Source organism: Lithobates pipiens, unplaced genomic scaffold, assembly GCF_037356315.1.
Source record: "Lithobates pipiens isolate NorthernLeopardFrog02 unplaced genomic scaffold, aLitPip1_a1.2 Scaffold_18, whole genome shotgun sequence".
NCBI classification, from domain to species: Eukaryota; Metazoa; Chordata; class Amphibia; order Anura; family Ranidae; genus Lithobates; species Lithobates pipiens.
The window spans coordinates 20,777,949-20,795,448 of NW_027507758.1; the positions used below are offsets into that span (position 1 = coordinate 20,777,949).

A 17,500-nucleotide genomic window follows, 5' to 3' on the forward strand; every position below is an offset into this window, starting at 1 on the left:
ACCTTGTTTCAGCGAACAGTCCGCCTCGTGTGTAGGCTTGTTCGTCAAACTAAGTTCCGCGCATGCTCAGAAAGGATTTACACGCCGAAAGTTATAATGCAGTGTATAGGACGTCGTATTTTTCGTCCCGTCGTACGTGCCGTTCACGTCATCGCGCACGGTTTCAGCAAACTGTTCGTTCGTCGTGTGTGGGCATGTCCGTCCATGCTAATTTTGAGCGGACTGTTGCCGAAACTGTTTGACGGACAAAGTTGGGCGAACAGTCCCCGCGTGTGTACGCGGCCTTACGCTCCACCCCCAAGTGTTACCAACCACGGAGACTTGACACTTTAGCAGTTTGACATTTCACACCTAGGCATTACTAGCATGTGCCATGACTGCTTCCTATGGTGAGGCTCTGCCCCCAGAGAGCCAGAGGTTGGAGCTCCTACCTCTGTTTCCCTGTATTCAGCCCCAGAAACCCTGGCCTAGGAATATTCCACAAGGATTATGTCTTAATGATGAAAGACATAATCAAAAGTTTGACAGCAGTGCACTCAAACCTGAGGGTTGTGTGATTTTATTATGGCTACTATGGATGGTCTTGAAGGTCTACAGGTCATATTTGTGACCTATGTGGTTCCCTCTTTAGTCTTTTTCCAGTAAGCTTTTATTCCATTTTTTTTTTTGGTCCCTCACTCTCTGTCCAGTCTAAAATTCGCCAGGCAAGCTACCATCCTCATTGCGTTCTGTATTTTTTTTTTTTTTTTTTATAGCGATAACCTTGTTAATGTTTTTTCTTTTTTTGTTTTGTTTTTTCCCCTTCCAGGATTTTGAAAGATTTCAATGCATGTAATGTCATGGCTGCAGTTGCCGAGGGGAGCCCAAAAATTCATCCTGCAGTGAAACTCTTCATATCCCCAACTGGACTGTCAGCTACGCTCCAGATCCCCAGAATATCTACTGGTGAGAGAAGGTTCCTCTCGGGTGGGGAGTGCAGGGCATGATTATTCCTAGGTGTGTGCCTCCAGGGCAGAGGAAAATGGGGGAAAATGTCCTTCTTGAGGCTTGCTTTTAGGTGTGGGACAAGGGGCCTGGGCCTGGTCATTACTGAGGTGTGCCTCTATGGTAGGGTACAGCAGGGCATGGTCATTCCTGAGGTGTACATCCAACACATGGTACAGCAGGGCATGGTCATTCCTGAGGTGTACATCCAACACAGGGTACAGTGGGGCATGGTCTTCCCTGAGGTGTGCTTCCAGGGCAGGGTCATCCCTGAGGTGTACATCCAGCACAGGGTACAGCAGGGCATGGTCATTCCTGAGGTGTACATCCAACACAGGGTACAGTGGGGCATGGTCTTCCTGAGGTGTGCTTCCAGGGCAGGGTCATTCCTGAGGTGTACATCCAGCACAGGGTACAGCAGGGCATGGTCATTCCTGAGGTGTACATCCAGCACAGGGTACAGCAGGGCAGGGTCATTCCTGAGGTGTACATCCAACACAGGGTACAGCAGGGCATGGTCATTCCTGAGGTGTACATCCAACACAGGGTACAGTGGGGCATGGTCTTCCCTGAGGTGTGCTTCCAGGGCAGGGTCATTCCTGAAGTATACCTCCAGGACAGGCTACAGCGTAGTTTGACGCCATTCCACAAATGTGTGCAATTTTAAAGCGTGACATGTTGGGTATCTATTCACTCGGTGTAACATCATATTTCACATTACAAAAAAATTGGTCTAACTTTACTGTTTTTTTGTTTGTGTTTTTTTTATTCATGAAGTGTATTTTTTCAAAAATAAAATAAAAAATTGCATTTGGAAGACTGCTGCGCAAATGCAGTGTCACATATTCTCTAGAGTCTCTGCTAATATATATATATATATATATATATATATATATATATATATATATATATATATATATATATATATATATATATATATATATATATATATATATATATATATATATATATATATATATATATTCTTCTCATACAGATTTTCACTTTTTAAGGAACAAATGTCAGAAAAAGGCTTAGGCATGAAGGGATTAAGTTGGGTCAGAGGCAGATGCATGCCGAGCAGAGTTCAGAGTGGTGGCAGTATTTAATGCTGGGTGTTGTTAGGGCTGACCCATGATAGAAGGGCAGTGTGTGCCCCTGGAGTAGACAGTACTCTAATTCAGGGCACGGCACGAATGCAGCTGATAAATGTGTCCTTGTCACCCCTAGGGAGAACCTGTCTACACGTGGCTTTCTCTGGTGGATCCGATGCCTGATTATCAACGTCATTCTCTTCCTCCTCCTCTTCTTCCTCACAACGCCAGCTATTATCATCACCACCATGGACAAGTTCAACGTTACCAAACCCGTGGAGTACCTGAATGTAAGTTTGGGGGAAAGGCGGGGGGGCAACCCAGTTTTCACATGGATGTCCCAAGACTGGAAGGACTGCAGACACAGAGCTACCTGTACAGTGGATTTTTTGCTTGTGACACAAATCTAAAATTTGGAAAATGACGAGGTGCAAAGAGCCTCTAGAAAGAAATATCTTAATTTATATAGAATTTTTCTTTTTTTTTTTTACTAGGCAAAGTTGTAATACAACACTTCAGAACTTCTAGTTCCGCCCAGGGGGCGGTCCCCAGGCCACAATCCCCACTGTCTGCCCTAGCAGCTTCAGTTTTATTTTGCCTAGTGAAGGAGATACACATAGGAACCCTGCGGGCCCATAGGTCCGTGTTTTTATGATGCAGAAGCTTGGCTTTTTGCGCAAGATGAATTATCCTGTGATCTTCTATCAACAGCCAGCTGGGTGACAGGCTAGTTCACTTATCCTTGTAGTCTCCCCAGTCCGGCCATCGAGCGCGTGCAGGTCGCAGCTACGGCTCGGCAGGCCACAACAAAATCTTAGCTCCAGAGGTGGTCGGTGAGCTTTTATGCTCCGGGGCATACATGTGACCGGGCTACTGATGTCTGCGTCACAGTATGCCGGGCCAGTAGAGTTCCCTGTACTGATCAGGAGTTGGCTACAAAGGAATGTCTCCCAGCTTCAGGACTGGTAAGTACAGTTCCACACCAGAGTACTGCAGAAGATCTTGTTAAAATGGGACAAATCTCAGTTGTCCCTGGATCGACAGATCCAGGTGAGCCCGCCAGTCAGGGACTCTCTGATCTGGTGGTTGAGGTCCCCGGTGATTCAGTCCGGAAAATCGTTCCTTCCTCTAAAATGGACGGTGATCACTATGGACGCCAGTCTATCCAGCTGGGGTGGAGTGATAGGGGTTCAGTCGGCTCAGGGCCTCTAATCGACGAAAGAATCTGAGTTCCGATCAATCTGCTCAAATTGAGAACAATCAGGCTGTGTCTCCACACATGGTCGGTGAGTCTTCAAGGGCGTCCGATCAGGATACAGTCAGACAACGCCATGGCTGTGGCGTACATAAATCACCAAGGGGGAACAAGAAGCTCAGCCAGTGCTTGGGAGGTCGCTCACATACTTCGGTGGGCAGAGGGACACGTACCGGCCCTGTCAGCCATATAAATCCCGGGAGTGGAGAACTGGCAGGTGGACGATCTGAGTCAACAGATGCTGGACCCAGGAGAATGGGCATTGCATCAGGAGACATTCAGGCTGCTGTGCCTGAAGTGGGGAACACCAGATATGGATCTATTGGCCTCCCGTCTCAATCGGAAGGTGCCAAGATTTGTGTCCAGGACAAGAGATCCGCGGGCAGACGCGCAGGTGGCTCTGTGGGATCAGTACCATCTGATCTACGCCTTTCCTCCACTAAAACTGTTGCCACGCGTGCTTCGCAGAGTGGAAGCCGAGGGGATCCCAGTGATACTGGTTGCCCCAGATTGGCCTCAGCGGCCTTGGTACGCAGATCTGGTGCGTCTAGTGGCAAACGCTCTCTGGCGACTGCCGTTGCGAGAGGACCTGCTATCTCAAGGTACAATTTTCCATCCTGCTTTACCATAGCTGGCATTAACGGCATGGCTATTGAGAGCCAGGTGTTGAGGAACCGGGGTCTGACGGACTCGGTGATTCCAACTATGTTGAGGGCACGGAAATTATCTTCTCGGAAGATATACCATCGTACCTGGAAGGCCTATATCTCCATGTGTGAGGAGAACCGATTGGCATCCGCGTTCTTTTTCCATGTCCAGGATCCTGCTGTTTCTCCAGCAAGGAGTGGACCAGAGATTGGCATTAAGCACCATCAAGGGGAAAATCTCAGCCTTAGCTGTCTTTTTTTCAACGACCCCTGGCATCGCACTCCTTAGTGAGTACCTTCATTCAGGGGGTACGACACGTAGTCACTCCGGTGCGTCCACCGTTAACCCCATGGGATTTGAACCTGGTGTTGTCGCTTCAAAAACCGCCGTTTGAGAATATCAGGGAGATTCCCCTTTTGACTTTTTCCCAGAAAGTGGTCTTTCTAGTGGCCATCATATCAGCCAGGAGGGTTTCAGAATTGGCGGCCTTGTCTTGCAAGTCGCCCTATCTGGTCATCCAAAGGGATAAGGTGGTGTTGCGTCCGCAGCCATTTTTTCTACCGAAGGTGGTCTCTGCCTTTCATATCAATGAGGACATTGTATTACCATCTCTGTGTCCTCAGCCGAAGCACCCTAAGGAGGTGGCCCTTCATGCTCTTGACGTGGTTAGGGCTCTGAAGGTGTATTTGTCTGCCACGGCTCCCTTTTGGAAGTCAGACTCACTGTTTGTTTCGGTGGCTGGTCCAAAAAAAGGCATGGCGGTCTTGTCGGCCACCATTTCCAGGTGGATCAGACAGATTGTAATACAAGCCTACGCCTTGAAGGGGCAGGTGCCCCCCTTTCCAGTCACGGCCCACTACACAAGGGCAATCGGAGCGTCTTGGGCCTTTCGACCCCAAGCGTCGGTTGCTCAGGTGTGTAAGGCGGCGACCTGGTCGTCTGTCCACACGTTTATCAAGTTCTACAAGGGTAGACATCAGTGCATCGGCGAATGCCTGTTTTGGCCTCAAAGTTTTGCAGGCAGCCATGTAGGTGCAATTTAATATGCAATCTATATATTTTTTTTTTCCTGGTTTTTCTAAAAAACGCAGTATGTTTGTGTTAATGCACTGGTGCATTACTTCCGCAGTTGATTGCGGTCTTGGGGATCACTCCTGTTGAGGATACCCGGTTATTTTGTGGTGGTTTTCCATGCACTGCTGTTTTTTTGTGGGTTTAGTTTCACTAGTTCCCACTTGCCATGGTGGATGAAGTTTTGTGCTGTTTTTCCCACCCCTCTTTTGGCACTGCTTGGGGACATCCCATTTTGTTATAGAGGAGCTGTGTCAGTCGGTGAATATAAGAGAAAATAGGATTTTTTGTACTCGCCATAAAATTCTTTTCTCTCTAATTCACCGACCGATACAGCACCCACCCCTCCTTTTTTTCTCTTTACGTTATACTGCTTGTTGACGAACTGAGGCTGCTAGGGCAGACTGTGGGGATTGTGGCCTGGGGACCACCCCCTGGGCAGAACTAGAAGTTCTGAAGTGTTGTGTTACAACTTTGCCTAGTAATCTCCAGTGATAGGGCTGACAACCCATTTTGTTACAGAGAGGAGCTGTGTCGGTCGGTGAATTACAGAGCGAGGGATTTTACAGTGAGTACAAAAAAAATCCCATTTTTTTTTGTACATCACAGGACACAGAGCAGGCTTAATAATTATCATTATTGAAGGTACTTGTATAGTGCTGTCAATTTACGCAGCGATTTTACATATACGTTGTACATTCACATCGGTCATGACCACCTGGATTATAAACCACCTTCAGGTGAATGGACACTGGCAATCAAAGACAGGAAGTCCTCCTCTATATAAGCCCGGATTCACACTAGCGCAATCTCAGAGATCGCATGTGATTCGCACCCACCGACGCCAATCACATGCGATTTCTGAGCAATGCGAGTTCAGCCATACAGTTGTATGACTGAACTTGCATTGGATTTGCACAGAAAATAGTGCAGGGACTTGTTTTTCCCCCCTGCACTAGAATCTGATCGCATGATTGTTCTCCCCTATGCGATCTGATTCCTGTGCAAGTTCACAGTTCGCGCTGCGATCTGTGAACTAAACTGTGGTTGTCATTAACTTTTGTTAATGACACCCACAGCGGCTCGCACAAGGCAGTGTGAACTGCCTGCGGGAAAGGAGCGATGCGGGAACCAGCTCTGTAATCTCGCTGGTTCCCACATCGCATTAGTGTGAACCCAGGGTAAAGGGGGGGGGGGGGGACTGGCGCATTAAGATGAATAAGAGCATAATGACCATTTTGTGGATTAAGCGGACTCACTTTGGTGAGGAGGTGAGGGCACCGCACTAATGGTCATACAGTCCTGAATAGTTTTTAATTAGATGGTTTCCAGCTGCTCAGTTGGAGAGTTATATCAAATTTTATTTTTTTCATACATCACAGGACACAGAGCAGGCTTAATAATCATGACCACCTGGGTTATGAGCCACCTTCAGGTGAATGAACACTGGCAATCGAAGACAATTAGTCGTCCTCTAAAGGGGTGGGGGGGAGAACTGGGCATTAGAACTGTATTCAGACATTGTCCAGCCAACTGAAAAAACAAATGTCTCTTTAAAAGACACAATAGTATGGGATGGGTGGCAGTCTTTAAAAATCACTGGGCTGTGATATGGGGTACAGTAAAACCTTGGTTTGAAAGCGTTTTGCAAGACAAGCAAAATTTTTAAATAAAATTTGACTTGATGTACAAGTAGCGTCATGTCACAACTGAGTATATAAGAGAAGAGAGGCGCCTCTAAGTGTAGCAATATGGTTACATTTAATGAAGGTACAACATTTAGCAACATATTTCTACACTTAGAGGCTCCTCTCTTCTCTTTTATAATCTGGAGCTCCTGCTGGATTTTGCTTCTAATCCCCTTGCGGAGGCTTCCATTTGTAGATGGACGTTTTATGGTTACACAACCTATCGCATTGCTATAATCTTTTTATATGGACTATAAACTGAAGGACTTATGAATAAATGGTTGTGGAACGAATCATTTGAGTTTCCATTATTTCTTATGGGGAAATTCGCTTTGATATACAACTGCTTTGGATTACAAGCATGTTTCCGGAACGAATTATGCTCGCAATCCAAGGTTTTACTGTATACTGAATAAAGTATCAACTGCGGCTGCTGTCCTCAGAGTTGTGACGGCTCTGTGTAAATCAAAGAAAGAGAGAGAGAGAGAGAGAGAGAGGAGGTGCCAAACTAAGTGCAGTATCTCAAAGATGTAATGCATAGGCAGGATTAAAAACACTTACAGAATAAAAGATAAATATGGGCTCATCTGTAAAATGAATCTCCGAGCTGTCATCATGGGAATGTCGTGGTATGACGTCATCAAACGGAGGCAAGGCTGCGCGCGCTCGCCTCCAGTAGAAGGAGCCGAATGCTGCGAGCGCGCACAGCCTTGCCTCCTGTCTCCGTTTGATGAGGTCATACCTGTTGGACGCTTCCTGCTGCCAGAGTGTGACTTCCTGACTGCTCAAGGCTCCAGGAACTGCCTCTCTCACTCCAACTGAGCAGCTGGAAACCACTCCACACACCCACGACATGCCCATGATGACAGCCCGGAGATTCATTCACAGATGAGCCCATATTTATCTTTTATCCTCTATTTTATCCACTATTTTTAGCGGCGCTTTACCTGCGGTCTGCGGGATCGCTAGCGGGGCGATTTTAACCCCCGCTAGCGGCCGAAAAAGGGTTAAAACCGCCCATCGGCGCTTTGCGGCGGTATAGCAGCGCTGCCCCATTGTTTTCAATAGGGTAGAAGCGGTGAATACACCGCTCCTTTCACCGCTTCAAAGATGCGGCTAGCAGGACTTTTTTCACCGTCCTGCTAGCGCACCGCTCCAGTGTGAAAGCCCTCCGGCTTTCACACTGGAGTGAAATGAGCCGGTTTTCTCAGGCGCTATTTTTAGCGCTGTAGCGCCTGAAAACTGCCCCAGTGTGAAAGGGGCCTTTTATTAGAGGAGGACTTCTCGTCTTTGGTTGCCAGTGTCCATTCACCTGAAGGTGGCTCATAACCCAGGCAGTCATGATTATTAAGCCTGCTCTGTGTCCTGTGATGTATGAAATTTTTTATTCTATATGATTCTCCAACTGAGTGGCTGGAAACCATCTAATTTAAAAACCATTCCGGACCATTAGTGCGGTGCCCTCACCTCCTCAACAAAATGTGTCAGCTTAATCCACAAAATGGTCATTTATGCTTGTATTCATCTTAATACAGTGCAGGCATTCACTCATTCTATTCTGGTTACAATACAAAAACGGCTATGGGTAACCTAGTAGGGTATTGTGTGAGTGACGATTGCACATGAAGCACCAGATAGGAGCTCAGATGTGTTCTGATTGACTGACATGCTTGTATATTTGTATACACAGAACCCAATCATCACCCAGTTCTTCCCCACACTGTTACTATGGGCCTTCTCTGCTCTGCTACCAACCATCGTCTATTATTCGGCGTTCTTCGAGGCACACTGGACCAGGTAAACCTTTGAAGTCAAATTTCTTCCTGTATGTCCTTGGTACCCCCATGGCTGTAATACAGCAATATGTTGATAAAGGGTTTCATGTGGCAATACACCATTATAAAAGCATATCTTACTCCTAAATTGAAAATACCTGTGTACGAGTGTGCTTTTCCATGTAGGCATGTCTAAATGTAGCCTGTTCTCTCTTTATTTATTAGTTTCCTGTAAAAATACCTGGTGATCCTGCCAGTCTTCCTTCTGTCCTGTTTAAAATCTGACCATGCCAAGCATAGCATGCTTCTTTCTTGGAGTCACAGGACACCATGCCAATGCACGGCATGCCTGTAACTCCTACAGTCAGTTTAGCTGCCCTCCCCGCCCAGCTGAGTTGATTGACAGCGGCTCCCAGCAGGATCCTCGCTGTCAAATTGCAGCTGTTCGTAGAGAGTACAGCAGCGGTGTTGGCTGAGAAAAGGTCGGTAGCAATATATTTAAGCTTCAAATGCGTGCATTTATGTGGTGGCATAGTGTGTGGTCCTACAGAACAAAACTGAAGGTTTTTTACTGAACCTACTGAAGATCTGAATGTCCTATTGAACAAATGACAGTCCTACTGAACACACTGAAGGTTCTACTGAACCTACTGAAGGCCCTGAAGATCTCACTGAATAAACTGAAAGTCCTACTGAACACATTGAAGGCCCCTTACTGAAGCTACTGACCAAACTGAAGGTCCTACTGAACAAATCGGTGGTCCTAATGAACGTACAGGAAGCTTCTGACAGATTCTCTTACAATTGGCTGTAGAGATCTAATTTACGCAGACAGAATGAGGATCCACCAGTAATACTGGGGACTCTGATAACCAGTCTCATGATTACTGTCTGATTCCAGGTCGGGGGAGAATCGCACCACCATGCACAAGTGCTACACATTCCTGATCTTCATGGTTCTGCTGCTGCCTTCTCTGGGTCTGAGCAGGTGAGATGAGCTGTATGATTTATACCATGAAATGTGTTCCCGTATTCCTCGCCTCTTCACACCGTTATTCTTTGTTTGTTAGCCTGGACCTGTTCTTCAGATGGCTCTTCGACAAGAAGTTTCTGGAACAGGCCACAGTCAGATTTGAGTAAGTACAACGCTCGACCAATAACTGGGTCATTGATTTTTGTGTCTTCTGATTTGGCAGGAAAATGGAGATATGTAGGAATAAATAGCAAGGCACCAATTCTTAATATATGCCAGGCTGAAACATTTAAAGCTGAATTCCAGGAATTCAGCCACTTTGTAAAGATCGGGGGCACAACATGAGTAAAGTCCAAGAAGCTGCATGACATCACCTGGGCTCATCAATATTATCTACATTAAACCAGGTTTATTGCTCTGCTGGAGAGACACTTCAGGGGCATTTGAGAGGAGTGAAACACAAATATGCCCGGCCCACCCTTCTGCTGCCCATTCACAGAAGCCTTTGTATTTTGTGTTCACATAATATCAAGACTTCTGTGATTGGGCAGCAGGAGGGGGAGGGGTGGGCATAGCAACTGCAGTGACTCTCCTATTCAAGATACAGTGCTTAGGACAGGGATCCTCAAACTACGGCCCTCCAGCTGTTGCGAAACTACACATCCCATGAGGCATTGTAAAACTCTGACATTCACAGACATGACTAGGCATGATGGGAATTGTAGTTCCTGAACAACTGGAGGGCCGTAGTTTGAGGACCCCTGGCTTCGAAGGATCAGCGTCTCTCTCCCGGAATTACAGGGATCGCTTTCTTTCTGGAGTAATATAAAGCTGTCGGATATAAAGAATACTGGACTTAACTCGTATGTGCCCTCATTTTATTTCATTTTTTTTTTTTTTTTTTTTTACAAAGTAGCTTAATTTCTCCACTTTAGCTTTAAACATTATAAAAAAAGGTAATCTCTTATGCATATCAAATATTTTATTGGGTGTGCACCTACTGCTGCTGCCACTGCAAAATAGCACCTTGTATCTGCATGATCGGGGGAACGGTGTCCCTCACTTCCTGTTTGTATGACCACTCCTTCCTTGGGCCACCATACCCTCGCTATAGTCTTGATTTTACCTGCAACAGTGGAACTATGTTGCCGTTGGTTGTAGTGGGAGGACCCGGGAGTCTGACTCCCGGTATTTTCCATTGGCTAACAGGTAAGGATGGCTGAGCAGTGTGCAGCGATGTGGGTTGAGTCAGACGATGACTGCCACACATCTGATCTGACACAATTGCTGCCATTGAATGCAATAAATGCCGTTGTGCGATTGGACTTGAAGTTTGATACAGCGGTACAGAACAGGATGTTGCCTCGGAGCTTCCATAATCCTCCTAAATGGTGCCCTGGCATAGCTGCTATTCACTGTATGCAGGAAAGATGCCAGACATTTAAGCCAGCCAGTATCAGTTGGCACCAGATTGCCCACCACACTATCACAGTCACTAGTGGCAACACGTGCATTGTGGGAGCATGAGCACGCCCCTCACACCTCCGCCACCCTCCCTATTCATGTGCCCGGCCCCTTTCAAGACGCCGGACAAATGAAATGCTATGGCGGGGATAGCCGGTGGCTCTAATAGGCTTAAAAATAGGGTGGGCTCGGGGCAAAAAGCACTGCATCCCGATACCACCCTGTTGTGTGGCATAGCAAATAAATTTTTGTTATTTTCACACTAATGTTCCTCCCTGCCAACCAGCAGGCAGGTCAGTGAGACCTGTCTCCCGATTGGCCAAAGCATTAGGCGATCCTATTGGATGCCTAACACATTGGTGGAAGAGGAAACAAGCAGACACAGGGGCCGCAGCTGCTGCTTCCCACCGAGGAGGAGAGCCGTCAAGGAGGGAAGCCACCACTTCCGCCAAGGAGGAGAGCCCCTTCACTCCAGGAGAGGAGTGGTAAGTGCCACCGGACTGGCTGTGGGGGGGGGGGGGGGGTTAGTAAAGTGACAGCTGAGCCTGACTGCATTTGATCGGCACCAGTGGCTGCGTATGATGGGCACAATGGCTGCATTTGATGGGCACAGTGAGGCTGCAATTGATGAGGGGGGGGGGGGTTCATTATTTTTCAGTTTGTTTGCGCCCCCAAAAAACTTTGAGCACCAGCCACCACTGACAGTCACACTATAACAGCCATTACTAGTATAGTATCTGTAAGGATCCGTATCTTGATCGCAATCAGAACTATACTAGTGTCCCCAAAAACGCATTGTTAGCAGGATCCGCCCCCAATCACTGCCAGCAATTGCAAAATGTAGCAGAATATATTTTGGCCTCCATTTATGGAGAAAGGTTATGTAGGTCATAGAGGGAGAGGGGGCAATGAAAACTATTATTTATGTGAAAATTGAAATGTAATGCAAACTGTAAACACAGAAAATACCCAAAGGAGTGAAAAGATTAAAAATGCAAATTGTGAAGGGGGAGGGGCAGCAAAGGTCTCTAACTTGTATATCTCTCATTCTATTCTATTTGTGAAACTTTATTTCCCTTTGTGTCCTTCAGGTGTGTGTTCCTTCCAGATAATGGTGCTTTCTTCGTCAACTATGTGATCGCCTCCGCCTTTATCGGTAACGCCATGGATCTGCTACGTATCCCCGGTCTGCTGATGTACATGATTCGGCTCTGTCTGGCTCGATCTGCGGCAGAGCGCAAAAGCGTCAAGCGGGTACGAAGAACTGCCTGGGGGGTTAAACCTTATAAACAGGAGGCTGGTTGTTAGTCCTGGCTGTCTGTGATTATGTCAGTCTTATTTATTTAACATCATTTAGACCCCTTTCACACCACACCGCTGATAGCGTCGGCGGTAAAACGCCGCTATTTTTAGCGTCATTTTACCGATGGATTTGCGGCACATTTCGGCCGCTAGCGGGGCGCTTTTACCCCCGCTAGCGGCCGCGAAAGGGTTAAAACCGCCGGCAGTACGCCACAATAGCGGCGTTTTGCCGGCGGCATTACAGCGCTGCCCTATTGATTTCAATAGGGAGCAGCGGTGGAGGAGCGGTAAACACACCGCTCCTTCACCGCTCCAAAGAAGCTGCTGGCAGGACTTTTTTCTGACGTCCTGCCAGCGCACCGCTGTAGTGTGAAAGCCCTCGGGGCTTTCACACTACAGACAATGGTGCAGCTTCTTTAGGGCGGATTGCAGGTGCTATTTCTAACGCTACAGCGCCTGCAAAACGCCCTGGTGTGAAAGGGGTCTTATAGATTGTGGATAATTTGACCTTCCATCTGATGGTGCATAATTCAGGGTGCAACGCCACTTGACCATTATTTTTAGCTGTCTGTAAGCGGACATTCTTCCCACTAACCACCAATATAAGCAGTGTTCTCCCCACTGATCCCCAATGTAAGGAACATTCTCCCCAGTGATCCCCAATGTAAGGAACATTCTCCCCACTGATCCCCAATGTAAGGAACATTCTCCCCAGTGATCCCCAATGTAAGGAACATTCTCCCCACTGATCCCCAATGTAAGGAACATTCTCCCCACTGATCCCCAATGTAAGGAACATTCTCCCCACTGATCCCCAATGTAAGGAACATTCTCCCCGCTGACCACCAATGTAAGGAACATTCTTCTCACTGATCACCAATGTAAGGGACATTCTTCTCACTGATCACCAATGTAAGGGGCATTCTTCTCACTGATCACCAATGTAAGGAACATTCTTCTCACTGATCACCAATGTAAGGAACATTCTTCTCACTGATCACCAATGTAAGGAACATTCTTCTCACTGATCACCAATGTAAGGATCATTCTTCCCACTGATCACCAATGTAAGGAACATTCTTCCCACTGATCACCAATGTAAGGAACATTCTTCTCACTGATCACCAATGTAAGGGACATTCTTCCCACTGATCACCAATGTAAGGAACATTCTTCTCACTGATCACCAATGTAAGGAACATTCTTCTCACTGATCACCAATGTAAGGATCATTCTTCCCACTGATCACCAATGTAAGGATCATTCTTCCCACTGATCACCAATGTAAGGAACATTCTTACTGATCACCAATGTAAGGGACATTCTTCCCACTGATCACCAATGTAAGGAACATTCTTCCTACTGATCACCAATGTAAGGAACATTCTTCTCACTGATCACCAATGTAAGGAACATTCTTCTCACTGATCACCAATGTAAGGGACATTCTTCCCACTGATCACCAATGTAAGGATCATTCTTCCCACTGATCACCAATGTAAGGAACATTCTTACTGATCACCAATGTAAGGGACATTCTTCCCACTGATCACCAATGTAAGGAACATTCTTCTCACTGATCACCAATGTAAGGGACATTCTTCCCACTGATCACCAATGTAAGGAACATTCTTCTCACTGATCACCAATGTAAGGATCATTCTTCCCACTGATCACCAATGTAAGGAACATTCTTCTCACTGATCACCAATGTAAGGAACATTCTTCTCACTGATCACCAATGTAAGGAACATTCTTACTGATCCCCAATGTAAGGGACATTCTTCCCACTGATCCCCAATGTAAGGAACATTCTTCTCACTGATCACCAATGTAAGGAACATTCTTCCCACTGATCACCAATGTAAGGAACATTCTTCCCACTGATCACCAATGTAAGGAACATTCTTCTCACTGATCACCAATGTAAGGAACATTCTTCCCACTGATCACCAATGTAAGGAACATTCTTCCCACTGATCACCAATGTAAGGAACATTCTTCCCACTGATCACCAATGTAAGGAACATTCTTCCCACTGATCACCAATGTAAGGAACATTCTTCTCACTGATCACCAATGTAAGGAACATTCTTCCCACTGATCACCAATGTAAGGAACATTCTTCTCACTGATCACCAATGTAAGGAACATTCTTCCCACTGATCACTAATGTAAGGAACATTCTTCTCACTGATCACTAATGTAAGGAACATTCTTCCCACTGATCACCAATGTAAGGAACATTCTTCTCACTGATCACCAATGTAAGGAACATTCTTCCCACTGATCACCAATGTAAGGAACATTCTTCCCACTGATCACCAATGTAAGGAACATTCTTCCCACTGTTTACCAATGTAAGGAACATTCTTCCCACTGATCACCAATGTAAGGAACATTCTTCTCACTGATCACCAATGTAAGGAACATTCTTCCCACTGATCACCAATGTAAGGAGCATTCTTCTCACTGATCACCAATGTAAGGAACATTCTTCCCACTGATCCCTGATGCATTAATTTGTTTAGGGGTTCCCTGAAATCTCAAAATAATTTCAAGGGTTCCTCTGGGGTAAGAAGTTTGGGAATGGCTGTTCTAGATCATTATACGTGTAAAATTGCTTGCTTTGCCTGTAAATTGGAGCATCTAATTCTGTTATTCTTCAGGCCAGTTTTCCCAGCCTCACCCATGGAGTCTCTGTGCAGAGCATTCTGTATAAAAGCTGTGTGGGATGTAGGAGGTAAGTTAGCACAGTGCAGGAGGTCTGCCAGGGCCTGCAGCCCCACCCAGATTCACTGTGAAAGCCCTGCTTGATCCGGCTACTAATGATCATAATACCAAAATGCAAACTTCTCCTCAGTAAATTGGATGAAAGCTGTCATTTGTAGCACAGCTTATGCATTTTGCACAATTAGTTCACTGATGATCTTCATTATTTTTTTTTAGCTGGACATGTTCTCTACTATTGACCAGAAAGTATGGTACAGATTGGTAAATGTTCCTCTTGTTTGTTTTGCAGCATCAGGCCTATGAGTTCCAGTTTGGTGCGGCGTACGCGTGGATGATGTGCATTTTTACAGTGGTGATGACCTACAGCATAACTTGTCCCATTATTGTCCCGTTTGGTGAGTGGCCCTTTCCCTGACACTGTGCTGGACACGGGGCTAGGCTCAGTTTAGAGGTCGGGTGTAGGTATCATGAATGATATGGGGGGGGGGAGGAGGGGAGTCGTACATCTGACACTGTTCTGTACACTGTTTAGCCGGCGTTTGGTTAGGAGGTTTGTGAACCACAAAGGGGGCTCACACATCAGACATCAAGCCCATTGTCCTGGATAAGGCCCCGTTCACACCTGAGTGATGTTGGCTTGTTGCATCTTTAGTCTGTGTTTTTTTTTTTTTTTTTTGGAGTGGCATTGTTCATTTGAATGGGACTCCCTCTGCTCCACAAACCCACGTAAACAAGCTAATGTACCAAATTGCGGCACTGAGCCAAGCACGTTTTTCAACTTTTTTTTTTTTTTTTTTTTTTTTTTTTTGCGTGTATTTCACACGTTTTGTCGTGTATCAAATGTGCAACTGCTACCTGCTTTTGGGGTGCCGTTAGAAAAAGTATAACACGCACCCCAAGTTTAGGAGGGAATTTTAAGGGAAAAAACTTTTAGGAGGGAAATTTTAAGGAAAAAAACTTACATTTAAATGCCCATCAATGCAGCCTTTTCAGTGTCATTTGCAGCCTTTTCATGCAGCCTGTCCATCATTGCAGCCTTGTAATGCAGCCTTGTGCATCATTGTCCCCTTGTCATTGTTCATTTCAGATTTAAAAAATGGCGCCGCCGAGATGTCCTTTGTTACTCGGCGGCCTTCGGCCCTTCTCGGCGGCTTTCGGCCCATCTCGGCGGCTTTCGGCCCATCTCGGCGGCTTTCGGCCCATCTCGGCGGCTTTCGGCCGTTCTCGGCGGCTTTCGGCCAGCCTTCGGCAGTTCTCGGCGGCTTTTGGCTGTTCTCGTCAGCTTTTGCCCGCTTTCGGCCTTTCTCGCGGTTTTCGGACGCCGAGAACGGCCGAAGGCTGGCCGAAAGCCGCCGGGAAAGGCCGATGGCTGGCCGAAAGCCGCCGAGAACGGCCGAAAGCCGCCCAGGGCTCAAAAATCGCACAAAGATCGCTGAGGATCGACGTATAACACGCACCCGCGATTTTCCCCTGATTTTCGGCCGCCGAGAACGGCCGAAGGCTGGCGAGAACGGCCAAAGGCCGCTGAGAATGGCCGAAAGCCGCCCAGGGTACAAAAATCATACAAAGATCGCTGAGGATAGACGTATAACATGCACCCGCGATTTTCCCCTGTTTTTAAGGGGGAAAAAGTGAGTTTTATACGCCGATAAATACCCCTTATATAAATATCTGTCTGTTCTGGCTGTCAGCTCCACCCCAGACTGAAGCCCAATTTATGGAGTTTCCATGGGGAGATAAAGGACACAGCACACTCCCCTCTATTCCATAACTTGGGGTTGGTGTTGCGTTCTGAGCTGACCCCTTCCCCCTGTTGTGATTGGCAGCACTGCAGCCACTTCCCTCCCTCTTCTGCTTGTGTTGTGATCCAAGCTGACCCCTCTCCTCACTGCAGTGAATGATGGCACTGTAGCCTCCAGTAGTGGAGAGGGGGCTGTCAACCTCACAAGCTGAGAAACTATGACACGAACCGGAAGGCAACCAAGTGCTACATGAACTTGCTTCCCTCGGGATTTAAAAAACGTTTTTACATTGCGGTGATACTTAATACTATCAGAGATTTTTCAGCTAATTTTTTACATTTCAGGATGACCCGGCTGGTTCTCCTGCTCAATGACAAAAGGGGAGAAAGGGAGCATGTAACTGGGGGGGGGGGGGGGTATTGCTTCAGCTCTCCCAGAGGAGGTGCACAGCATTAACCCTTCCCTACTCCCAATACTATAAAGAACAAAGCATTGCTGCTTTAGGGAGTGGTAGGAATTGGGAAGGGAGAGAGGCAGAAAATGGTATGGGAGGGTGAGGCATTTTTAAGTAGTTTCTCTAATCTGTATGAACCGTGATTATCCCCCACTTCTGTGTCTGTCCAATCACAGGTCTGATGTATATGCTCCTCAAACATCTGGTGGATCGCTACAACCTCTACTATGCCTACCTACCTGCCAAACTGGACAAGAAGATCCATTCAGCGGCGGTGAGCCAGGTGGTGGCGGCCCCAATCCTCTGCCTTTTCTGGC

The 17,500-nt window shown here is 46.7% G+C and overlaps 1 protein-coding gene across 1 annotated transcript in view; it reads left to right on the top strand.

Annotated features, from left to right (window-relative positions):
* Nucleotides 1–17,500, top strand: part of TMEM63B (transmembrane protein 63B) — a 30,617-nt gene that overhangs the window by 827 nt on the left and 12,290 nt on the right. Inside the window, 9 exon segments of the mRNA XM_077485066.1 lie at nt 809–831; nt 834–945; nt 2,215–2,368; nt 8,431–8,537; nt 9,417–9,503; nt 9,586–9,651; nt 12,044–12,206; nt 15,277–15,382; nt 17,360–17,500. The exon segment at nt 17,360–17,500 is cut by the window's right edge and continues 27 nt beyond it. Of these exon segments, the coding sequence (XP_077341192.1) occupies nt 809–831; nt 834–945; nt 2,215–2,368; nt 8,431–8,537; nt 9,417–9,503; nt 9,586–9,651; nt 12,044–12,206; nt 15,277–15,382; nt 17,360–17,500 (959 nt within the window).